General features: G+C 41.6%; 1 protein-coding gene across 1 annotated transcript in view; it reads right to left on the bottom strand.

Annotated features, from left to right (window-relative positions):
• Positions 1-26,377, bottom strand: part of LOC124555010 (molybdenum cofactor biosynthesis protein 1-like) — a 67,661-nt gene that overhangs the window by 12,503 nt on the left and 28,781 nt on the right. Inside the window, exons 5-6 of the mRNA XM_047128751.1 lie at positions 25,760-25,905; positions 13,022-13,107 (exon numbers count right to left, since the gene is read on the bottom strand). Coding sequence (XP_046984707.1) covers positions 13,022-13,107; positions 25,760-25,905 — 232 coding nt within the window. The remainder of the gene's footprint in view (positions 1-13,021; positions 13,108-25,759; positions 25,906-26,377) is intronic.

Here is a 26,377-nt window from a genome sequence, read left to right as displayed (position 1 = left end):
AGGATCACCAATTTAGAGGGCATGAAATTGCTCATGCTTGCCAGATGTATCTGAAAGGTATTCACAAGATGGGTGCCGCGACTCTTGACGCTGGGTCAAAAACGCATGAGAATGGACATATCACAACAATGTTTGGCCTGTTTTAGGAGAAACAAACAAGATCTTTTGTGCTGGTTTGTGACCACGAAGAAACTTTGTTTTACTACTATACCCCAGAGACAAAGCAACAATCAAAGCAGTGGAAACATGCTGAATCTCTGCCGCCAAACTCCTTCAGCGGGAAGGACTTGGCGTCAGTGTTCTGGGATGCGCCACCAAATTCCTTCAGCGGGGAAGATCATGGCATCAGTGTTCTGGGATGAGAAGGGGATTCTGTTTGTACATTGTCTCCCCACTGGGCAAACAATTACTGGAGAATACTATGCTAACCTTCTGGACAAATTATAACAAAAGGTATGCGAAAAAGGCCAGGTTTAATAAGGAAGAAAGTCATCTAGCATCAAGCCAATGCACGCTCACACGCGTGTGCCATCGCCATGGTAAAATTACACAAACTAAGGTATGAATTGTTGCCACACGTGCCTCTTCCCTAAACTGAAAATTTTTCTTTGTGGATGAAGATTCACTTAAATGAAGAATTGGTAGCCTGAATTGATAACTATTTTGTAGGCCTGGAGGAAAATCATTATCGAGATGGGATCAAGGTATTGGAACACTGTTGGACCAAGTGAATTAATCTACAAGCAGGGTACATTGAAAAACAAAAAAGTTTCAGTGACATAAGTACTTTTTTTCTATTCTGTTTCAAGAACTTTTCAAACCACCCTCGTAAGCATCCCTGACACCTGAAATAATTAAAAACAAATAAGTCGCCAGTTGCAGATGGAATCTCAATTTGGTTTTACAAAGAGTGCTATATGGCACTGGACCCTTACTTAGCTTGTATTTATTGTGAATCTCTCACCCAGCAGAAAGACCTAAGCAACTGGGGAAAAAAATACAGAGGCGTCTCCTGTAAATACGAAGGGCGAAAGAACAGACCTACGAAATTACAGACCAATCCGTAACATCAGTTTGCTGCAGAATTCTTGTACATATTCTGGGTTTGAATCTAATCAGTTTCATGGTGACCAATAAGTTTATGTCCACAAATTAGTACAAAGCATCACTCATGGGCAACTCAGCATGCTCTTTTGTCATACGACGTCTGTTCAAAAAATTCCAGAACTTTGTCCACAAAATTTTCTATGCTTATCTTTTAGTTACTATGGATTGTCTCCTTCGAAATACTCTCCTCCACAATTGATACACTGCTCCCAATATCATTTCCACTTCCAGGAGCAGTCTTGACACACCTCTTGCTGGGGCGCATAAAGTGCCGTCTGCGAATTTTCTTTTATCTCATCTACCATTGCAAAACTTCATCCTTTTCAACTTTGGAAATAAAAAGAAGTCTGCAGGGGTCATACTATTCTCACATGGAACATCTAATTCTCTTTTGTGAGATCCAAAAAGTTTTTTTGGTTTTGACTCATGAGCCGTGGAATGAACTTGGCGGCAACACAATGCATTCCAAGATGCTGTGTCATTTCATAACATGATCCAATTGAAATGTTACATTCTTCTACAATCTCTCGGACAGTGAATCTTCGACTGGCACACACAATTTCGTTGACGTTCCTGACACAAGCGTCATCAGGGGACATCTAAGAGCGTCCTGAACAAGGATCATTTTTGACTTTTGTAAAGCCATTTTTAAAACGTGTGAATAATACGTAACACCGAGTATGGCTTAAGCACTCATTGCTATAGGCTCCCTGCATCATTTGGTGTGTCTCTGTAAAGGTTTTCTTGAGTTTCACGGAAAATTTAATGCAGATGCATTGCTCCTCTAACTTTGCCATCAAAAATTCACAAACCCAGATTCCATATTTCTTGATTTCCGAGAAGCATTTGACATAGTGCCTCACTGCAGACTTTTAACAAAGGTACAAGCACATGGAATAGGTTCCCAGACATGTGAGTGGCTCAAAGACTTCTGAAGTAATAGAACCCACTACATTATCCCGACGGTGAGTGTCCATCAGTGACTAGGGTATCATTAGGATCGTTCCAGGGATGTGTGCTAGGAGCGCTATTACTCATATTTTCTATGTGCATAACTGATCTGATGGACAAAGTGGACAGTAATCTATGGTTGTTTGCTGATGATGATGTGGTGTATGGAAGGCGTCATTGTTGAGTGATTTAGGAGGATAAAAGATGACTTGGACAAAGTTCCCAGTTGGTGCAATAAATGACAGCTAACCCTAAATGTAGAAAAATATAAGTTACTGCAAATGAGTTGGAAAAACAAATCCATAACGCCAGAATCCTGCATTAGTAGTGTCATGAATGAAGAATTCATATTGTTTCAATATCTGGACATAACTTTGCAATGTGATATGAAATGGAACAAACTTGTGAGGGTCATGGTAGGGAAGGTGAATAATCATCTTTCGTTTGTTGGGTGGATTTTACTAGTGTGGCTCAGCTGTGATGGACATCACATATAGGGTGCTAGTGTGATCTCTTCTTGAGTACAGTTTGAGTGTCTGGGATGCGCAAGGGGTCAAATTAAAGCAGACATTGAGGTATTTCAGAGGCAGGATACTAGATTTGTTAACAGTAGGTTGAAACAACAACATACAAGTACTATGGAGATGTTTCTGGAACTCAAATGGGAATCCCTGGAGGGATTTTGAGGAACACTGTGCTGACTGCAGAACAATTCTGCTTGCACCAACATACATTACGCATAGGGACCACGAAGATAAGAGACGACAAATTAGGACTCATAGAGAGGCATATAGACATTCACTTTTTCCCCACTCGATTGGCAGATGGAACGGGAAAGGAACTGACTACAGTCGAATTAAAATTACTTGATAGATGGCACTTCAAACGCCAATAAGAGTTGTCAGCGTCACACTTGAACTGTCTGGTGTTGCCAAAATCCACCAAAATTGGCCAGTCACTTCCAATTCCTGGTACAGCATTCTTTCTTGATGTATTTGTATCCCGAATTATGAGCCCGACACTTTTATTATGTATTTCATGACACATGATAACTACACCAAAAACAACACACATTAACAATGCTAATGAAAGACACATATTTCATTCATAGCACTAACCAAACACTACTGAATAAATCAGCACAAGGTAAAATTCAGTATCATACTTATAGTTATCATATTCACAGAGATCATCTTACATTAGATAAGCTTTTCACTACACTGCGTGAAACTGAAATTTTTAAGGTTGCAATTCATAGTTGGAACTGGGTCACTACATTCACATATATAAATACTTCATGCAGTGCTGTGGCATAGCACAATGGTTGGCAGATTAATCTAATGTGTAGCATGTCGTAGGTTTGAATCTCATCAATGTAGCAAAATTTTTAATTCTAAATCTAACCAAATGAGTGTGATTATTATTTTCATTCAATTAATTGGTTTAAATGTATTTTTTTATTTTTAATACTTCGCTGCATCATTTTTCATCATTGTTTTGACTGTTCTATTTGGTCTTATTTTTCATCTTGTCATTATTTCTTCATTTGGAATCTGTCTCAGTCATCTATAATCCACGACTAAGGGCCCACATGGACTGTTCACTGGTTTCAAACATGGCAGCATGTGCAGCTAGTTTAAGGATAGTTACAGGTAACAAATGACACGGAGAAATTTCAATTTGCTTTCAGCCCTGAAATTGAGTTTTTGTTGTCTTGAGTTTACCCTTAAGGGTTAGCTTTAATCGCCATGAACAAAGCGATAATGATATTAGTACTGCTGCAGACTGTTGACCACAATTTTCTCAGCTGGGTTAGGACACAAGTTTACAGTCAGGGATACAAAACGCGTTGTCTGCCCCAGTTCAGTCACTGGTCACTTTAAATCAATAGTCAACAGAGTATCCAACATTTCTGACATACCTTGCACCAGCCACTAGAAAAATTGCTCTGTGTTAAACATTTAACATAATTTGTGAAGTGAGCCGCTTGTTTGTTGTCACCTGTAACCAAACGGTAGCTGGTAGCCAATGTGGCAACATTGTTGCAGCAAGTGATTGATGTCAACTATCAAGTAATTTTATTCAGACTATTGTAGTGAGACAGGGTACCTTCAGCCATGCACCATATGCTGGCTAGTGGAGTATGTATGTAGATGTGGAATCAGTCTTTCCTTCTCATCCCATCTGGAAAGTCTCCCCTGATCTGCAGTTCTGGGTAACTTTCTCAAAATCTAACCTTTTTCCTAGACCTATCCTTCACCCCTCTTCCTTCCACTTCAACCCTTCTGCCTGAAGAATGAGCTACTGGCTCTGAAAGCTCGCCTAATTATAATCTTCTTTTATGTGTGTGTTCTGCCGCCACTTAGCGAGTAGATTGTTTATCTATCCAATTCAATTATCATGTAATCAAAAGCTGCATTTAACACGCCAAGTCTCTTTTACCAATCATTTTTAATATGTCCTACAGAATGTGCTGTCTATCCTGTCCTTTTTTGAGATTACTGTTTTGCTGTACTTTTCTACAGGCATCATCTTACTTATTAGGAGTCAGTTCATTCATGTTGTTGTTGTTGTGGTCTTCAGTCCTGAGACTGGTTTGATGCAGCTCTCCATGCTACTCTATCCTGTGCGAGCTTCTTCATCTCCCAGTACCTCCTGCAACCTACATCCTTCTGAATCTGCTTAGTGTATTCATCTCTTGGTCTCCCTCTACGATTTTTACCCTCCACGCTGCCTTCCAATGCTAAATTTGTGATGCCTTGATGCCTCAAAACATGTCCTACCAACCGATCTCTTCCTCTAGTCTAGTTGTAGAGCTGCATGTCCTCGGGAAAAATTATGGCTGTAGTTTCCCCTTGCTTTCAGCCGTTCGCAGTACCAGCACAGCAAGGCCGTTTTGGTTAATGTTACAAAGCCAGATCAGTCAATCATCCAGACTGTTGCCCCTGCAACTACTGAAAAGGCTGCTGCCCCTCTTCAGGAACCACATGTTTGTCTGGCCTCTCAACGGATACCCCTTCATTGTGGTTGCACCTACGGTACGGCCATCTGTATCGCTGAGGCACGCAAGCCTCCCCACCAACGGTAAGGTCCATGGTTCATGAGGGGAGTTCCTTCATAGTCAACAGTTAAGGAATGGGTGGCTGAATTCATATGTGGCATATGTCTGTAAGATGACTCATGAACAATTTCCTAGAATTACAATCAAATATGAAAATGCTGAGAAAGAACACAGTGTGATATTGCAAGATCAGTAATTAAAAAGATGTGCAAAACAGTTGATGCCGTGGCTGTACCAGAAAGTGAGTGGCATATCTGTTGAAGCCTCACTACAACCTAATGTGAAAAACAATTTGGGACAATCTGACACACAACTGATTCTATGCACCAATCTGTTCCCGTGGATGAGAGATGACCGAAATGAAACAGCAGTTGCACAAAAATAGCCAAGGTGACTTCATCGGAGAGAAAGAGTGGTCATTGTTTTCTAGGATGCAAAAGGGATTTGTATTTTAGATTAGCTTGCAAGACTGAAACAATACCTCACAAATACTATGCAAGTATTCTGACTCAACTGGATGAAAAAATATGGAGCCAAGACCCAGGGGGAAAAAAAAAAGTTTATCGTCAGTGAAATGCATATGGTCACAAAGGCACTTTCACAATAGGAAAACTGGGAGTTTCAAGTGTGAAGTCTTCAAATATCTATTCCATTCTCCAATTTTTTCACATTCTGACTTTAGCTTCTTCTTCTTTTCTTTTTGTATGAATGATTCACTTAAGACTATATGCGTCACAGCTCAAAATCATTTTGTGAGTCAACAACTGGATATGTTTTCACTGCTCTGTCTCTTGTAACTCCGTTGGACATGGAGGTAGCAAATGAGGATATAGGATGTCCATGACATACTGCTGTGCTGTCAGAGTGACCTGAAGTCATATCCGATGCTGCCCCACACGCCCTCTCCCTATGTCGTTGTCATACTGACTGACAACTGCAATCGCGGGTCTTGCAGAATGTGACTCACTGCTGATCACATGACAGGTGCAGGTGTGAAAGGGTTACAATGTGCTCGGTGTACATTACAGCGATTCTCCCATGGGCTCGTCAGACACGGTCAACTGGAAGCTTGCTGACAAGCACGCCGCCCTTACGTTCCCAAGCAGTCCAACATGGGGCCACTACCACATCTGAATGTCTCACAAATCTGCATATTGCATAATTCAATCAGCCTGGCAAATGGAGACACACAATTAGGCCCCTTCAAATTTTGTTACGTGCTGATAATGCTGACTCACAGAAGTACAGGGCATCTGTGTCCTTCACAGGGATCACTCAACATCTTACACTCTTCACATCTCTTATAGCTCCTACCATTCATGGTAACAATCCGAGACACAAACAAAGCTAATGCAATCTGGTGGCCTTTGTATCCATTTCAGAGAGTTGCGACTCTCATAATTTACCACTGGTATGCACACTCGTGAAACTACGTTGCTTCAGGGAGCTTCCCTTTTTTTTCTTCAAGCAGTTTAGTTCTTTGAATCCATTTTTCTTGTAGCTCAGAATAATTATTTTATTGTGTAGCAAACTTACAGACTAGCATTCTGCTCTGAGCTGTCGGAGTTGGCGGTCATGTGTGTGTGAGGTGTGCTTGCTTGTGTGAATGAATGGTGTGTATTTCTATTTCTTTTTCTGATGAAGGTTGTGGCCAAAAGCTTATGTGTAAGTGTCTTAACTGTGCCTGTCTGCATTTTAACGTGCCATCTTTATGGTAATTAGCACTCTATCTTTTCCTACACTGCTGATATTCCAACCTGGAGTTTCCATTGTTTGAACTTATGGTCTACTGTTTTATTTTGCAGTGCACTTCTACAAGTGTAATACACAAATGTTGCCTTAGGAAAGAGTCACAATAACATCCATGTCTACCGTTTGCTATTTTTTACGAAATAGCATGTCACACTCGAAATTTAACTTAGCCAATGAAATAAGTTTGAAGATTTATTGTGTGTAAAAGACACTATGGCCCACTGTGTGGGAAATGTGGGAAGTTCTGTGCAGAGACGGAGTTATCCACAGACGTGGTAAGTCTGGGGAGCTATACGGGTGTTAAAACATCGCCACCTGCTGGGATGAGGGGCCACTTACTCTGTGGTGACACTGTGCCAGCAACGAGCTCCACCAATTGATTAGCACCACACATGACAATGACCAACCAGCTGCTTCTCTGTGCAGAGATATAAAATTTATCGATTTTGGACGTCGGGTGACAATCTGTCACATGGAGAACAATGTTTACTCTGGCAATTTTAACACTAATCTAGTGTTCTGCAACATATTAATGTGAAATGTTGTCTATGATGTTGAAGCGTGTAAGTTAAACTGATATCTGAGAATTTGTTGTTTTTGTGGCACTATCTGGAAAATGACCTCTCTTGCAGCTCCAAGCATAAATGTCAAGTGAAGAAGAATAATTAGCACAGCACACTGGAACCGAGTAGGGATCCGGTTTACTGCTCGGCCACTAAATTAGCATATTGTGAGTACACCAGAATAGACGCTGTACACACTTGCATATACTACATACACAAGTACAAGCATCGATCAAGCTACTGTGAAACTGCACTCTGTGTGACTCATCACTACATCAGAATACTGTAAATGTAGTGATTCCAATTTCTTAAGGTCTCTTCCTGTTTGTTTTCATCAGTTGGATCTTATTTTTCAAGTATGTGGGAATCCAATGAGCTGCCTGTTTGGACACATTCTTTCTGTATGTCCCACAAGTTGGATTCTTTGGAGACACATTGTAACAAGAGTTTTTAGGAATTTGCCTGGAGATTTCACGCTGGGTTCTGTGTGATGTGTTCCATCTTTTATTCTTGGGCCTAAGATTTTTACTACAATTTTACATTCTTCTAATTCAGTTTGCTGTTTTCATGTCTTGTGTTGGACAAAGAGTCTCTCTCATGCATAAAGAAATTCTAATTTGATCACTGTTGTACAATGTTAGATTTTAAAGTTCCAGGAAAAATACTTTTAGTTAACTGAGAGACAGTTTGTATTTTCTGAAGTCTGGATTCTATGGCCTTCTTTTCATTATGATGTTCAGTGGTCTTTTTCACCTAATTATTTAAACTCTTTAACACCAAATACTATGTTGTTGCCTATATAAGTTCAACTAGTGCCATTTTGGTATCAGCCAAGAATTTTTTCTCCAGGTGAAATTAGTAGTCCAATTTTCCTAGCTTGCTCCCTTAATATTTCAAATTGCTTTAGGACATCAGTAATGTTTTTGTCAATTAGTATTATGTCATCGGTATAGGTTACACAATATAATTCTATCTTTAAGTTTACGTTCTAGTCAGTGTAATAGTGCACCTGCTCTTCTCCATTACCTTACAATTTTCTTAGGGGCATAGTTGAATAGCAATGTGATATGCCATCCCATTTTCATATTCTTATGTCTGTCTTAAATTACACTGCTTGAAAAAAAGTGAGACACTCAGAAGGTGGGGAGAAAACAAATTGAAACATAGCGAATTTAGAGGATATGTGATGTTATTTCAGTGATAACAAAACAGAGTCAAATTTACACAGAACTTATCAGTTTGAGCCCACTTATCAATACAGCAATGCACCCTGTCTGGCCTGGACAGTGCGGGAGGATGTCGTAAAGCTGCTGCATACCCTCCTGAGAAAGGTGATCCACAACTGTTGTAACTGGACATTGCAATCATGGATACAGGCAGTGGGACGGAGTTGACGTCCATGTTGGTCCCATAATGTTCTATCGGGGACAGATATGGGGATTTTGCTGGCCACCGGAGTATATCAACATCACACAGACAATTTAAAGAGACACATACTACATGTGGACAAGCACTGGCCTGTTGAAAAATAGCACCACAATACTATTACACACTGCTGTACCATCAGAGTTCCCTCGCCCATTACAAGCCGTGACTTGAAGTCATACCCAATGGCTCCCCACACCATGGGACTCCTTTGTGACCCCCCCCCCCCCCCCAAAAATGTGGAAGAATGGGACCTCTCCCAATCTCCCCGGGTCACTGTCAAACTTCTCCACGATAGTCATTTGGAGCAGTGCAGGACTGGGACTCATTAGTGAACATAATGTGACACCATTCATTAGCAGTCCATACTTCTCGATCATGGCACCACTTCGCATGCAGTCATTTGCTTGAGTGTTAATGGCAGCCTATGCGCAGGATGGCAATGCCATAGTCTGGCTGCTCCTAGCTGTATGACACAGCATGTTGCAAGGAGTCTATTACAGTGAACTCCTGTTTATCCGAAATGATCAGGACGGTGGCCGGTTCCGATAACGAAAATTTCAGATAAATCAAAGTCCCCCTGTTTTCACATGTGAACACTCCAAATTGTGTCAATATTGCGAAATACGATCGTAAAACGTGCGTAGGGTATGTAAAATGTTTCTGATACAGTTGCAAACAACCCTGTACTTTTTTACTGAAAAAATTGTGTTGACATGTTAAAAAGGCACCAAACTATGATTGAAAACTCAAAGTTTTTAAATGCTGTATAACAAAGCTCGTTTATTTTGCATTCTTACAGAAAAAAATCTCCCTTATTTGGCAGCAGGAAAAAACAGGAGTTTTAATTTTATTACCTGCTCTTTTGAATAAAAAATAAACTACTGAACAAAATTGTGAAACAAATCTAGAGATTACTCAAAGGAACGAAAAGTCTGTCTAGAGGAACTTTCAAGAAAATTAAAAAAAAACAAAACCTTTTAAGTTATGGACATAGAAGTTCTAGGATGCTTCATTAGAGTTTATTTTTTGGTAACGAAGTCACGAATGTCTTTTTTTTTTTTTTTTTTTTTTTGTTTTTTTGCTTGAGAAACTATTGCTGCAACAATACATCTCCACCATTGAAATCAAACTATTTCAGGATAAATCGTCTCCTCCTGTTGGCTGATGTACTCCAGGGCAGTTTGGATCACTTCGTAACAGAATGTGTGAGGAATATTTTTCTCTGATTCATCATCAGAAACATAGTGTTCTAACGCTTTATGATCGGTCACAATTTGGACGATTTCATCCTCAGTCACATGAAAAAATGCCATTTTCCATCCACTCTTCAATGTCTTCGAAGTGTGTGTCTTTACAACCAGCTTCTCCAGTAAATTCACCAAAATTATGTCAGCTTGAGTTTCGGTATTGCCTCCTCCTTCCCACCACTTAGGTTGCCTTACGATCTAAGAGTTTTTTCCAAGACCTAACAAGAGGAACTGGAGGAATTAGATTCCAAGCTTCAGCAATCAATGAATAACACTTAAAACATCAATTTTTTTAAGAGCTTCCACAAAATCATCTGCAGCATCAATCACACCTATTCAGTATTCCAGCATCTTGCGTCTGTAATGTTTTTCTATCGCCTCAAGAATACCTTGGTCCATCGGTTGACATAGAGATGTGACATTTTGTGGGAGAAATACAACTTTGATATCCCCATCTTGCAGATCACCTGGGTGATAAGGAGCACTGTCCACAAGAAGTAGCGCTTTTCAAGGAAGTCCATTTCCTTCCATGTAATTTACTACAGCTGGAACAAACTCTGCCTGGAACCACTCTCTGAAGATGGCACTGTTCATACATGCCTTAAGACTGATTCGTGTACCTCAGTGGCAAAGCTGGTTGGTTGGTGTCTAAATGCTCTTGGTGTTTTGGATTTGCTAATTAAAGTAAGACACAGTTTATGATTGCCAGTGGCATTACTGCAAGTGAGGACAGTAAATCTTTCTTTGATTTTTTTGTATCCGGAAGCCATTTCTTCTTCTTTAGAGGCAAGGGTTTTTGTTGGCAGCATTTTGTAATTCAACTCAGTCTCATCACATTTGTAAAGTTGATTGCCAGTATAACCTCCTTTGTCAATGATTGTGTGCAGTTTCTTCTTAAAATCAGCGTAGCAGCTTCATCCCCAGATAATGATTTGGCACTGATGGCAATTTCATGAAAGCCATGCCGCTTCTTGAAACAATCCTGCCGGCCATTACTTCCGAGGAATTCTTGCTTCTTTCCTTCAATCAGCTCATCAGCTCATTTTGACAAAGTAGAGGACGTGAAACTGACACATCTTTGGCTCTTATTTATTCGTGCCACAAAAATAATGCCTCTTCTAACTGAGGATGTGCACCTTTTCTCATTGTTTTTCAAGATTTCACTGCGCTGCCCAATGCTTGGATGGAACAAAATTTTTCAATTCCTGATCAATTTGTCTTCCGATCAGTAATTGTACTCCTACTCTGCAGCAACTTTTGTGGGTCGCTCACCAGCATCAATTCTCTGCAAAGTGTGAAGCTCTTTTTCCAACAAGATCACATTCGTTTTATGTTTTGTGCCCGTAGTCACGTTCAGTGTTCTTTTTACAGACACTCGACTGAGTCCTTTATGGTTTTTGGCCCCTTTTATCTCTGGACACTTTAAGGCACATAGTGGGAGCACAAAACCTCAAATCAGAAACACACAGATGCAAAACTTGACAACACTCGAGATGCACTAGACAAACTTTTGATTTTTGAAACCAGGCTGTGGCAGCCATCAAATGAAAGCATTCGATACATCTATGCCATTTCCTCTGTTCTACCCAAGCCCACGTGGCAACACAACAGGGTGTTGTACGTTCACTGTTAAACACTCAGCTTTGATGTACCGACAACAAGTGGAAAGTGTTAGGCGGTGCACTCTAATTGTCGGTTTCGACAGGGCTACGTTGCGCTGCATAGAACAATACTGTATGTACTGTACTTCCAAGGAGTTCCAATAGATGGCTGTGGCATACGAATAAGAAACACACTAGAGCTTCAACCAACACATGCACGAATTGATGATACTTGGACTTTTGACACGCACCAGTGCACTGATTAGCAGTAGATTGCCAAAAAACACTAGCAAATGCTTGGCTCCAGGTGCATGCAAATTGAAACTTGTCAAGCGTCAATCTAGCTAGCCAAAAGTGTAGCTGCACGAGAGTTTATTGTACTTGTTCTCAGGTGGCAGTCACAGACATGAACAGATTACAATGTACTCAGTACACTACACAGTGATGCTCCCTTGTAGCGGTCTGATGTAGTCAACTGGAAGATTGATGATGAGTATGCCCTTACTTTCCAACATCAGGCCACTGTCAGATCCAAATACTCCAAAAATACAGATGTTGCAAGGTTTAACCAGGCGACCAAATGGACATCCACAATGAGGTTTCTTTCAAACTCTCATCAGATAATGCTGTCTCACACCAATATGCAGCACCTTCATATCCTCCAGAGTGATGATTCAACATCTGACGCTATTCACATCCCTTATATACCACACGATGCTTGCTAAACAGCAATAAAAACAAAGAACACTAATGAATAATAAAGGAAAAGACAGACTGTTACTTACCATAAAGAAGATACCTTAGGCTGCAGATGGGCAGAATTAAAAGACACTTACACAAAGCTTTCAGCCACAGCCTTCATCAGTAAGTAGTAATCTGTCTTTTCCAACATTGTTGATATTCCTACTGGAGTTTCCATTGTTTCAAGGACACTGATGCTTTTCTGTGAGTGTTTCCTTTATGATGTTTTCTGCATTTTAGCTATTTTTTAAAAAAGAAAAAAAAGAAAGGAAGAAAAAAAAAAGATTTGTTGCTGGAAAACTTCTGAAGTCCAATAAAGGAGTTACAACAGCCATATATGATTATCTGGTGGACCTTGCAGAACCAAATTCTAGGGCTGAAATGTACTGTTGACCAATGGGCATTAATCAGAATGAATACTAAATAAAAAATTAAATCCAATTTTACACAAAAAACTCAGGTTCTATCACTGTTGTTTTTCGTTCTATTTTGCTCTTATGTTTGCTATGACCTGTTAAGCAGAAATTTTCTTTCTATCTATAGAGTTACATTTGCTGTAATGTATCTTACCTGCATGTTGTTTCTTCTTTCTTCTCACTGCTGCCCCAATCATGGCAAGCAAGTCATCCTCACTGCATTTGCTTTGTATTGCATCTCTGAAACAACAGTTAAAACACCCGTTAAACAGTACCAGGCCAACACCACATAGTGAAATGTTGGTACACTAAAAAGGAAGAAAAACTTTGCAGAAATCTTCAACAGTAATCTTGTAGTCTGCAGTAGGCAACAGCAGGATAACAAACCCACTGGACAAAAATGGGAAAGTCATGATAGAAGTTACTTTTATTTTTATAAATAAACAGGTATCTTACACAAATGCTCAAGAGTATACATAGGATCTCGGGCTGAAGAGGTGGAGCAGAAACTGACATTAGTTTTGTTGAAGAGGGAGTAGTGGAACACAGCACAATTTCTTGCAAAATGAAGCCAAATTTATTGATAAACTGTTAATTAATTGCCAAGCTCACTAATGTGACCATTTTACAACAGGTACTTACTGCTTGGAGTATATGTGACTTTTCAGGCTTGCCTGATAGATCTGTTGCAAAAACACTTTGGGTTCCCCACCAGATAACATTATGCAAGTCCCTCCCTCAATATTTCAGTGACACAACGTTTTGGCATCTTCAGGTGATGGTGATTTCCACCATCACTGCTGCAAGATGGAACTGGCAATTTCCACATGACAGCTTTGAAATTTATCGTGTGGATGACTATGACCATCATATTTAGAATTCAGAGGATTTCATAGAATACCTGAAGATGCTTAAACTAGAACTTTCAGATCTTTTAGTTAGCTCAAATGTTATATCATTACTTACAAAAGTGCCCTGCAGCCCTCATTAGAGGTTATTAGCAGCAAGTTTGAGAAAGAAATTGTGGTGCTGTTTAAAAATGTGCATACCTCATCCTATTTCTTATGTAACACCAACTACTTTAATCAAGTGGACAGTGTTCCCATGGGAGATCCTCTATTTCCCTTAGTAAATATCCAACATTCCTCCTTCTGGCAGAATGCTGAAGAGACATTTGTGGTGTGGCCCACATAATACAGACACTACCTATGTTCCTGCAGCATTTGCACTCGGTCCATCTAAATATTCAGTTCACTGTGGAAGTACAAAAAGATAGCAGCTTACCATTCCTGGATGTCACGGTTAGAAGAAAAGCTGACAGAACACTGCGGGTTAGTCTCTACTGCAAACTGATACACGCAGAGTTATATTTGCGGTCCAAAAGTTGCCATCACCCTCCACAATGTGGTAGTGTCTTACACTCCCTGGCACATAGAGCACACGTGATCTCAGATACCGACAGTCTGCCTGGTGAACTGTAACACCTAAGAACAGTGTTCCAGCAGAATGTTTATTCTTGTAAACAGATTTGCAATGTGTTCTGAGCAAAGCAAGTTCAGTGTAGGGATGTAAATGAAGTTACTTAGACAAGCACTGCAAATGGCTTTCCTACCATATTTCAGCGGCATGTTTTCAAAAATAGAAAGAATCACTAAGAGAAACAGAATCAAGTGCGTTTTTTGTCTACCAGCAAAACTAAGGAATTGTTTGTGTTCAGTTAAAGACAATCTTGACCTTAGAAAACACAGATCATATATAAGATCTGATGCCATTATGGGAAATCTTATATAGGGCAGACACCTCACATTGTGCAAGAACACTGTGTTCAACAGCGCTGACAAAAATGCCACCCAGTAAATTAGTGGTAGCAGAGCACTGCCTGAATACAGGGCACCACATGTTTCCCAAGAGGACTGAAATTTTATTCTCAGGATCATCACTCTAGGATTGTGTTTTTAAGAATGAGGCATGTATCCATACGGTGGGCAATCTTACCAACAGGAATATGGAATTTTGACTAAGCACTGCCCAGAATCCAGCACTGACTGCCATGAAATTAAAACAGTAGAAACCAGATCCTCCGATGTATGACCTGATGCAGCACCTTGCAGAGAGTTAATTCAGCGTTTAACCACACGAGTGTCCAGAAGTGCAGTCATTGCCCACAACACATAAGCAGAAGGCTACTATGAATGGCATTTCCATCCAACTGGGAGTGCCTTCGTACTCCTGCTTCTAGCCTGACAAATTTCAATTCTGCTGTGCAAATATCACCAGTCACATCTTGCAGCAGTGATGACAGGACCCACCACTACCTGAAGATGACGAACAGTTGTGTTGGTGAAATATTGTGAGGCTTGCACAAAGTTATTCAGTGGAAAATCTGAGAAGATTCGTATACATTATTTTTCTGTGACGCAGGTAATGTGCAGCCAAATGTGATAATTTTCTGCATTTGCCTTTTTGTACATTTCAAAATACCCCAAAAATTGGCGAGAAACACTGAATATATGACATAACCAGATGACATACCCCACAGCATGTGCAGCAGTCGGGGTTGAGTGTAAAGGAATGATTGAGCAGTGCAATACTTTCATTTGAGCAAACAGAGCAAATTTCGAAAACATTTTGTAAATATGATCTGTTGTAAATGTAGATGTTACAAAATTATTGTCCCTGCTGTAATCAAGCAAAAGCAGTTCTGATTTTGTGTTTTTTGCTTCTGTCCTCTTTTTGTTTACAGACATTAGTTAGTAAAGAAAACATAGGTCATTTAATGGCAATGATGCTATTCTGAAGTTTATACTCATCTACTTTTTATGCAATACGGTAGGTTTTGATTTGTACTGTACTTTGCAAGAAATCAAGGAAACTGCAAGATCGGTAAATAAAATAATAAACTTCAATATAAATACACAATTGTTAAACACAATGAAAAAATACTGCCTGCCATATGCAAGACTCAAATCCTGAACGCCATCACTAAAGTCGCACATGTGTGTCCGTAGCCACAATGATATGAATACTTGACTTGGGTTGGGATGATCAAGTGTGACAGACCGAGAGGCTCTACCACTGCAAGCATGACAAGGTACATCATCTGGTGACATTTATCATTCACTTTTGACACATTTCCCAACATTTGTATCGTATCCAACATTTGTGATCCCATGTGTCTTGTATTAAATTACTTGTCTCAGGGTCATCTACAGTGCTTTGGAGGTTTTTAAATGTTAATACGCATCACCCTGTCTGTCTGTGTGTGTGTGTTTGTGTGTGTGTGTGTGTGTGTGTGTGTGTGTGTGTTTATATATATATGAAACAAATACTAACAAAGAGATAGAGGGCCTGGCCAGTACTTACCTCAGCTCAGTACAGCCGATACATACACAAAACAGAACAGAAAATTGACGTATCCTAGCTTTCGGAACTTCGTTCCTTCATCAGGGAGGAGAGAGGGGAAAAAAGGGGAAGAAGGGAAAGTGGATTCAGGTTTTGCATCGGGGTCGGTTACAGGGGTAGGAACCGCTGGGTAGAGAAGGTGGTCTGGGAATATTGTAGGGTTTGACAAGGATGATACGGAGGTTAGGGGGTTGGCAAAAGGCAACTCTGGGTGGTGTGGGGAGAATATTGTCAAGGGATGATCTCATTTCAGGGCTTGACTTGAGAAAGTCATATCCCTGGCGGAGTAATTAGTTGATGTATTCGAGGCCAGGATAATATTGGGTGACAAGGGGGATGCTTCTGTTTGGTCTGGGGGTAGTACCATTGTTGTTGGGTGGGGAGGAATGTATTGCTTGGGAGATCTGTTTGTGGACAAGGTCTGCAGGATAGTTGTGGGAGAGGAAAGCACTGATATATAATATAATACAGGGAAACATTCCAAATGGGATAAATATATCTAAAAACAAAGATGATGTAACTTACCAAACGAAAGCATTGGTATGTTGAGAGACACACAAACAAACACACACACAAAATTCAAGCTTTCGCAACCCACAGTTGCTTCATCAGCAAAGAGGGAAGGAGAGGGAAAGACGAAAGGATGTGGGTTTTAAGGGAGAGGGTAAGGAGTCATTCCAATCCTGGGAGTGGAAAGACTTACCTTAGGGGGGAAAAAGGACAGGTATACACTCGCACACACACACACACACACACATATATCCATCCGCACATATACAGACACAAGCAGGGTATATGTGTGGATGGATATGTGTGTGTGTGTGTGTGTGTGTGTGTGTGTGGCATACTGATCTGATCTGAACTATGCAGCCTTAAAATGGAAGTTTTTTGATCACTCCTTACTTTGCTCCCTGCCACATTGGCAATATGTACCGCAAATCATCAGACAGACGACCTTCCTGCATGCTTCATGTTGTGTCTAGACAAGACAGCCTAGACACAATGAGAGGAAGCCGAAAGGCATGCTCTAAGTTAAAAAAGGAGGGCGTGAGGTCTGAAACAGGATACGTAATGAATGCTATAAAGAAAAGTACGTAGCTTCTGGAATACTTAACTTTAATCCATCCTTTTGGTACATCTGGAGATTGTGGTGATACAAGTGAGACTCTTTATATACATGCAATGTTACTAATGGCGCCTTGCTAGGTCGTAGCCATTGACTTAGCTGAAGGCTATTCTAACTATCGGCTCGGCTAATGAGCAATGCTTCGTCCATGTAGTCGCTAGCAAAGTCGTCCGTACAACTGGGGTGAGTGCTAGTCCGTATCTCGAGACCTGCCTTGTGGTGGCGCTTGGTCTGCAATCACACAGTGGCGACACGCGGGTCCGACATGTACTAATGGACCCTGGCCAATTTAAAGCTACCACCTAGCAAGTGTGGTGTCTGGCGGTGACACCACATTCCTCCCCTGCAAATCGGCGAATGGTCGTGTTATAAGGCTTCCGCCCGCCGTGGGGAGAACCCCATGTTGACGTATGCGATGAGGTGGGGAGCCTAACAACAGGCGAGGCTGTGCCACCCGCACGCGGCCATTCGGTCCAAGGGGAGCTAGGAAACACCTGAAAACCTAGTCCAGGGTGCACGTCAACATGCGGTGTATGTGCCCGTAAAGAGACAGGAGGGGCCGAAGGGTCGACCTCCATTGCGTCGGGGTACCCAACGCGCGAAGACGCCATGTGGTCCGGAGCGGGCAAGAGTTCCATGGTGGAGGACAGCTGGTCACGGGAAGCGATCGGCGGCGTGTGACCCAGGGAGGCGCTTGGTGGCTGCAGCGAAGCGTCCACTGCGGGCGGCACCAGCTGGACAGGCGGCAGCGGCGCGTCGCCATGGGGCAAAATGGAAGGCATCGTTGGTAACACCTGGGGATGAGGCGAGCCAGTAGATGGGTCCCCAGGGCGCTGACCGGATGGCACCGTCGCTGAAAGCAGACGGGGAGCGGCAGAACCCGTGCGACGACAGAGGCGCAGCTGATTGAGATGCCGACGCACCTCACCAGAGGCCCCCAAAACCAAATACATCACGCGGCCGAGGCAGCGAAGAATGTGCACTGCGAGCCAACGCCGTGAACCTCGATAGTTGCGATAAAATACAACGTCGCCTGGAGCAAAAGCAGAAGTCTGCCGCTGCACAGGAACCTGATGCGGCGGGTGCAGCAAAGACATCAAGTTTCGATGAGGACGACTGTGGAGCAACTCAGCTGGCGAGCGACTATCTCGGGGCTGAGAGCGATACAAAGACAAAAAGAGCAACAACGCGTCCTCCCGAGAATACGACTCTTTCAACTTCAACATCTGTGACTTGAAAGTCCGGACCAATCGTTCAGCGGCACCGTTTGACTGAGGCGAAAACGGCGCGGATGTCAGATGTTGAATACCATTGGCCTGGCAGAATGACTGAAATTCTGCGGACATGAATTGTGGGCCATTGTCGGAAACAATAGTCTGCGGAAGACCTTCAATGCAAAAGATGCAGACAACGCTTGGATGGTGGCAGTTGATGTCGTGGAAGACATCCGGACAACAAAAGGAAAATTACTGAAGGCATCTACCAGAACAAACCACCGAGCATACCAGAATGGACCAGCAAAATCGATGTGCAAGCGTTGCCAAGGGGAAGTGGCTTTTGGCCATGCAAAGACTTTCCGCGGCAGTGCGGATTGTTCTTCGGCACACGCCATGCAAGAAGAACACATATTCGTAATCGCAGCATCGATTCCGAACCAAGTACAGTGCTGACGAGGAAGTTGTTTCGTTTGCACTATACCCCAATGTCCTTGGTGAAGAAGCCGTAAAACAGAGGACTGTAACGAACGTGGGACCACGATTCTGGACTGATCATTATCAGAACGCAACAACAAAACACCGTGTCGAACAAAAAGTCTCTCCTTGTGAGCAAAAAATCAGCAAACCAACGGATCCTCGATCCGAGACTTTGACAAAGGCCATTGCGTAGCAACAAAATGCAAAACGGTAGCAAGGACCGGGTCAGCAGCTGTGGCTGTAGCTACACGACGAAAATCAATCGGAAACGAGTCGACCACGTCATCGGTTTCCGAATCAATGAACATGCAAGCAAGTTCAGAAGAATCAAATGCTCTATCCTCAGCAACAGGCAAACGGGACAACGCATCGGCGTTTCCGTGCTTAGCAGTGGACCGATACAAGATATCGTAGCGGTACTGCGAGAGGAAAATAGACCAGCGAATGAATTTCTGTGCTGTACGCGGAGGTACAGGCTTGTTCGGATGAAAAAGCGACATCAAAGGTTTGTGGTCTGTGATGATGGTAAAGTGACGACCATACAAGAAATCATGGAACTTAGTAACACCAAACACGAGAGCCAAAGCTTCTTTCTCTATCTGTGAATAATTTCTTTGCGCAGACGAGAGCAATTTGGATGCAAAGGCAATAGGGCGATCATGCGACCCATCTTTGTGCGCAAGCACAGCACCGATCCCGAAATCCGATGCATCTACCATCAACAAAAGGGGTTTCTGGGGATTGAATGGCGTAAGGCAAGTATTAGAAAGCAACGCCGATTTCAACTGGCGAAAGGCGCGTTCGCATTCCGTCGTCCAGACGAACGGAACACCCTTACGGCGTAAGCTATGAATCGTAGCTGAAATGGAAGAGGCATTGCGCAGAAAGCGATGATAATAGTTAATTTTACCCAACACACTCTGTAGCTGCTTCAAATTCTGCGGCGAAGGCAAGTCTTGTATGGCACGGAGGTGCTCTGGACTCGGATGTATGCCTTGGGCATTGATGACATGTCCCAGGTATGGTAAGTCACGAGCAAAAAACACACATTTGTCCTTCCGCAAGCGAAGACCATTTTGTCGCAATACCTGAAATAATGTTCGTAGGTGTGCTAAATGGTCGTCTGCTGTCTTTCCGGAGATCACAATATCGTCCAGATAGTTCGCAGCAGTAGGGAATGATGCACAAACAGTTTGTAAATATTGCTGAAACAATGCAGGGGCGGATGCACACCCGAATGGCAGTCTTTTGAATCGGTACAAACCAAGATGCGTGTTAACCACCAAGACGCACTGGGATTCTTCGTCCACTGGTATTTGGAAGTATGCATCTGTGACGTCCAACTTTGAAAAATATTTACCCGGGCACAGTTTGTCAAAAAGATCTTCCAGGCAGGGTAATGGAAAAGTTGCAAACACTAGTTGTGGATTCACAGTGGCCTTGAAGTCCACACAAAGTCTCAGTTTTCCGGAAGGTTTGGGCAAAATTACTAATGGTGAGGCCCAGAGAGAAGCCTGCACACGTTCAATTACACCTTGTGATTCTAAATCGTGTAATGTTCTTGCAACCTCATCACGCAATGCATGAGGAACATTGCACGCTCTGAAAAATTTCGGTTGCCCGTTGACTTTCAGTTCCAAATGTGCTTCATAGTTTTTAGCGCAACCTAAGCCCGGCGCAAAAATGTCTGCAAATTCTTCACACAGACGAGAAACACAGTCTGAAGGCACAGTCTGATTCACTGATAGGACCTGATTTACTATAGACATGTTAAACAACTGAAATAAATCGAAACCAAACAAGTTCACTGCAGTAGAAGAACGAAGAACATAAAATGAGACAAGTTTTGTTTGTCCCTTGTATGTTGCAAGAAGGCTGCACTGTCCTAACACAGGGGATATTCTGACTTGAATAACTATTTAACATAACATTTGCGGCACGCAACGGAGGTTTGCCCAGTTGTTTGTACGTGTCTTGATTGAGCAACGAAACTGCAGCTCCGGTATCGAGCTGGAATGGTATGACCATTCCATTAAAATCCAAATCTACAAAAAGTTTACTGTCCTGCTGACGACAAGAGCAACTGTCTCGTGCAATTTGAACTGATACAGGTACAGCATCACTTGCTAATTGACGTGATTTCTGGCGACGTCGACGCACACTTTGTGTGGGACGAACACTGTCACTGTTTGAGAAAGTGGCACTGGACGGGGTGGAATTCACTACATGAATGTCCATGGGCGAAGGTCCACGAGGCTGAGTGTCCTTGGTTCGATTCCGGCGTGAAGCAAAAGGCCTGGAATGGTTGTGATTGTCTCATCTGAGCTTTTTCTGGCAAACACTTTGAACATGCCCTTTCTTATTACAGAAAAAGCAAATAGCTTGGCGTGACGGGCAATTTTCACGCGAATGTCTAGTAGCACACCACGGGCATGATTTTACTGCAGTTGTATGCTGTCGCGGCACACCTGGTTTAGAGCGTAACGGCAGCTGCGTGGACGTGCGCGAGGGCAGTTTACCGGGCCGTGCAGCGCGCCTGGCGGGCTGGTTAATGTTACACATGGCTGGCGAAGTTGCAAATGATTCCTGAGCAAAGTCAAGTGTGTCTTGTCTATCTAATATGTCTATCACTTGCTGAAGGGAGGGATTAACTAGTTTCAAAATCTGTTCCCATATACGAACATCAGAAACGTTCTGTGCAATTGCATCACGGACCATTGTATCTGAATAAGGGAGTCCACATTCACACTCAAAAGCACAATCCCTTGTAAGGCCTTGCAATGTTGCAACCCACTCCCTATTAGTTTGACCGGTCGTACGTTTTGTACGAAAGAACGTATACCTTTTTGCAACTACATTAACTGTTTCCTTGAAATAGGCATCTAAAGCAGACAAAAGTTCTTCGTAGGACAGAGTTGCTACGTCGCATTGGGGAAATAATTTCACTATCACACGGTACGTTTGCACCCCTACACATGCCAATAAATGAGGCTGCCGCTCGTTACCTTGAATTCTGTAGGCGGCGAGATGAAATCCAAACTGGCGTGACCACTCCGTCCATGTTTCCTTAGCTGGGTCAAACGGCCTAAAAGGCGGTGCAACTGCGAGTTGTGGCTGCGGTAGTAGTAGAGCGGCGGCTGCCGCATCGTTGTGCAGTTCACGTTGACCCTGGACGAGCCGTCCAAGGGCATCCAATAACGCCTGCGTCTGCTGATTCTGCAAGTGATAAAATTCGGACAGTACATCTGGCGAAGCCATGACACAAGTAAATGTAAGCAATTTGAAAGAACAAGACCCTTTCCGTTGACTTGTCGCCAAAAATTGTTGTGTCTAGACAAGACAGCCTAGACACAATGAGAGGAAGCCGAAAGGCACGCGCTAAGTTAAAAAAGGAGGGCGTGAGGTCTGAAACAGGATACGTAATGATTGCTTGTGTGTTGTGCCTGGTGCAACTTTGTTTTCTTTATGGTAAATAATGATCTATCTTTCCCTGCACACACACAGAGAAAAAAAACTGCCAAGTCCAGCAGCTAGGGGCAAGCTGCTGGAGTTGGCAGTCATATGTGTGTGACATGTGCTTGCCTGTGTGTATGAATGTGTGTGTTTCTCTGTATCTCTTTTGCTGATGAAGGCTGTGGCCGAAAGCTTTGTGTAAGTGCCTTTTTAATTGTGCCTGTCTACAATGTAACATGTCTCCTTTACAGTAAGCAGCAATCTATGTTTTCCTATATTTTTCATTTACACAGATGTAATTAACAAATCAGAGTCTATTTATTCCAGAGAAGTGACAGTTTGTTCATGACAGTTCAGCACAAATCTGATTTTTTATATACAGCAAGGCTACCTATAAATTATTCTGTGTGCCAGTGTTCATGCTGACTATAGGGATTCACACTGATCATGTGTAATTTGACACCTGGTCCTGTAAAGTTACTTCTGCTCAACGTGAAAAATTCTCCAATTCACATTTTGTAATTAACCTTAACAAATCAAATAATGCACCCTTCGATATAACTGCTTATTGTCCACTTCCCATCACTCTATTCCCAATGTCAACCCAGCTGACCTCTACTTCTAATCCAAAAACCATGGTTGACTCAATGTTTGCTATTGCAAGCTATTGCTATTGCAACACAAAAGTGCCAGAGGCACCAGTAATGATATACAATTAAAAATACTAGAAAGTAAGGCACACCAGTTAGTACATGCTAAGACAAACACTACAAGTGTCTAAGACACTGCGCTCTCACACAACAAGTACGAGGTCTGAATACATTCCAGTTATGATACACAAAACTGTTTCATTCACAGTGGCTATATACATACTCTCTCCCCAATAAACAGAATAGTTATAACTCAATTGTTCACAAGTGTATATTATGACTCTTGCCACAGCCACGCAGTCAGTATGCCACAGGCGTGCCATAGAAAGCGATCAGGTTCAATTCCTTGTAGAGCCGGGAAATTCTGCTCGGTGGACAGACTGGAATAGGGTACACTCTGCTTGTAGTTCTAGCTGAGGAGATACTCAAGTGAGAAGTAGTGTCTTCAACTTCTGGAAGTTGATAACAGCCTGGAGAGTTGTATACTGACCCCCTAACTCTCCATAGATTTATAGTAGAGGACATCTCTCGAAGAGCATTGCGTGGTCTTCTGGGCCCAATGCAGAGTTCCTTTATCTATGTATATTGTATATCACCACTTGTACACACTCATCAGCACAGTATCATATTGTCTCTTCACGTGGCAAATTTTTATTCCCTTGTTTCCAGATCAAGACTTTTCCTCTTCCTCTTCTTCGTTTTTTTTTTTTTTTTTTTTTTTTTTTTTTTTTTTTTTTTTTTACTATCATTACTTGTACCACACATATTCCACACGGTTTATGCTCACTCCTTCAATGATACTTCCCATCCTCCTCTAGTGTGCGAGTTGTCCCTGCTTTCCTGCGTGTTTCTTGGTTTAAACACCCTTGTTTCAAAAGAGAGTGACAGCTTAGATACAGTCTTGTCAACATTTTGTAATTTTATTTAGCAATTATTGTTTGAGCCTTATAGGCGAATGTCACAAGATATTGTCAACCACTGGATTCACTGGATTGGAATGGGGTTCATGGTAACTTATCAATTCATTTTTTAAGTTGCTGTTATCTTTTTCATCCTATCTTGGACTAGCTTTTCCATACTCCCACTCTATTTTACGTAGCCAAACAGTTATCTGCCCTTGCAAACTTGCTCCTTTACTACCAAGTTAACTAATACTGGGCAGCCTAATAGAAGTTCCAATATCCAGTCTTTCACCACAATTCACCTATACACACTTTTCACTCATTGATTTTCTTTTTTCAATGTCATAAATATTTTGCTTTCACAGACTGCTGTGCTTTGAACATAAAATTGTAGGAACATCTGCCTCACATGTCACTTTTTTTTTTTTATTATTAAAGAATATGTTCCTTGCTCATTCCTATTTGCTTCTGATACATTTCCATTCTCACTTTTATTTTCTTTTGATCCATTTCTTTTTTCTTTGATAGACAAGTCAAACAACAATGGCAATATGTTGCAGCCCCCTGTGTTTCACCCTACTTACTACGAACTTACTTTTCTTAGCTTCCAATTTTATTAGTCATTTGGTTTTTAAGATACTTAAATTAATTGTTTGACCCTGTATTTTTATATCTTATTTTACCTTCGGTTGATAAAGGATTTCTGGTATGCTCACAAAGAGAGAGCTGATTCTTCCCACCCCTCACCCCCCTTACCTTGTCCTGAAACAAACTTATCGCCAAGTATCTTGCAGTTTTTTTCCTATTATTAATTTCTTAGTCTAGTCATCAATTTAAAAGTGTCAGTTGTTGGTCCCATTGTCTAATAATTTGTACATTTATACACATGAAGTTCCAATTTTTATTTGGAACATATAGACTCTGATAATCATGAATCACAGTTCAAATGGCTCTGGGCACTATGGGACTTAACATTTGAGCCAAGGCAGGATTCAAACCTGCGACCGTAGCAGTCGCGCAGTTCTGGACTGAAGCGCCTAGAACCGCTCGGCAACGGTGGCTGGCGAATCATAGTTACCATCACACGGACAGAAATACTGTGTTAACTTTAATACAACATAGGGACGTAGCTAAAAATGTCTTTACATAATTTCCAGTTCTGATTACTTTCCTTTAATTTAATCTAACAAATAGGTTAGTGTAACATGATGTTGACAGAGGCAAATTATATATACTCACAAATTATTTAGCTAGAGGTATCTGGTTTGTATGTCTGGGAGGGAGGAGGGTGCAAGCTGAAAACCTCAAGAAAAGATTACTCATTTCATACCTGCTGGATTTAACTGCAGTTTATCTCTTCCATATACCAACCACATACCTAATGTGCATGGCAAACAGTTTGAAAGTATTATTCTATACTCAGCATTTGGAACTATCAGTTCCTTCATGAGAGAGGAAAGAGGGATAAGTTTCTGAAGGTCTGAAAGGTCACTCGGACTCCACAACTAATGTGAGGACAAGAGGAACAAATGTGTCTATAAGAAGTTTTGGAATTTCACCTCCTGAAGGTAAAATACTGATCAGTCTGTCAGTCTTCTAGTAATTTTATGGTTTCCTCGCATGAATTTTCACTTGGACATGATTATTCTATGTTTCATCACTCACCTGAGAGATATCTCTGAATTCCCAAAGAGACACACCTTCAAATTGCCATCAGCTGTTATCGGTAAACGGTTGCACGTGCCACAGAAGTGTTCACTCATTGAGGTAATAAATCCCACACGTCCCTTGAAGCCCGGGACATGGTATGCCTGCAAAAAGAAATTGTAAGAAAATAGGTACTGCTGTTGTGAAAATACTATAAATGTGTTGCTCACCAAGTGGAGGAAGGAGAAAATGTGCATTAAGGGGAGTTTGAACGCCCTATCCTGACAATGTTACATTTAGTGACTTAACTTCCCCGTACTTCAGGAACAACTGTAGCCATTGACAAGAAACTTTTACAGGACATTAAACTATATGTTCTGAGTCTTACAATAATTGCATTTCAGCCACTGCTTTTGGAAATACAATTTTTTAATTACACAGTTAAAATTTTGTGTACCTTTTTGTCTGCTATTCTAAATAATTTTACTTATACATAACATTATGTTTTTCTTTTAGTTCAGAAGACTCAGGATACATATGTCATTACTCCCTGAAAATTTGAATTCGCTACTTGCCGTAGTTTCGGAGATTTAGGGAAAAATGCAAGAGAAAATGTAAATTTTCAGGAAGAGTTTT

Source organism: Schistocerca americana, chromosome X (genome assembly GCF_021461395.2).
Source record: "Schistocerca americana isolate TAMUIC-IGC-003095 chromosome X, iqSchAmer2.1, whole genome shotgun sequence".
Taxonomy (NCBI): domain Eukaryota; kingdom Metazoa; phylum Arthropoda; class Insecta; order Orthoptera; family Acrididae; genus Schistocerca; species Schistocerca americana.
This window is presented reverse-complemented; position numbering and strand designations above follow the sequence as displayed.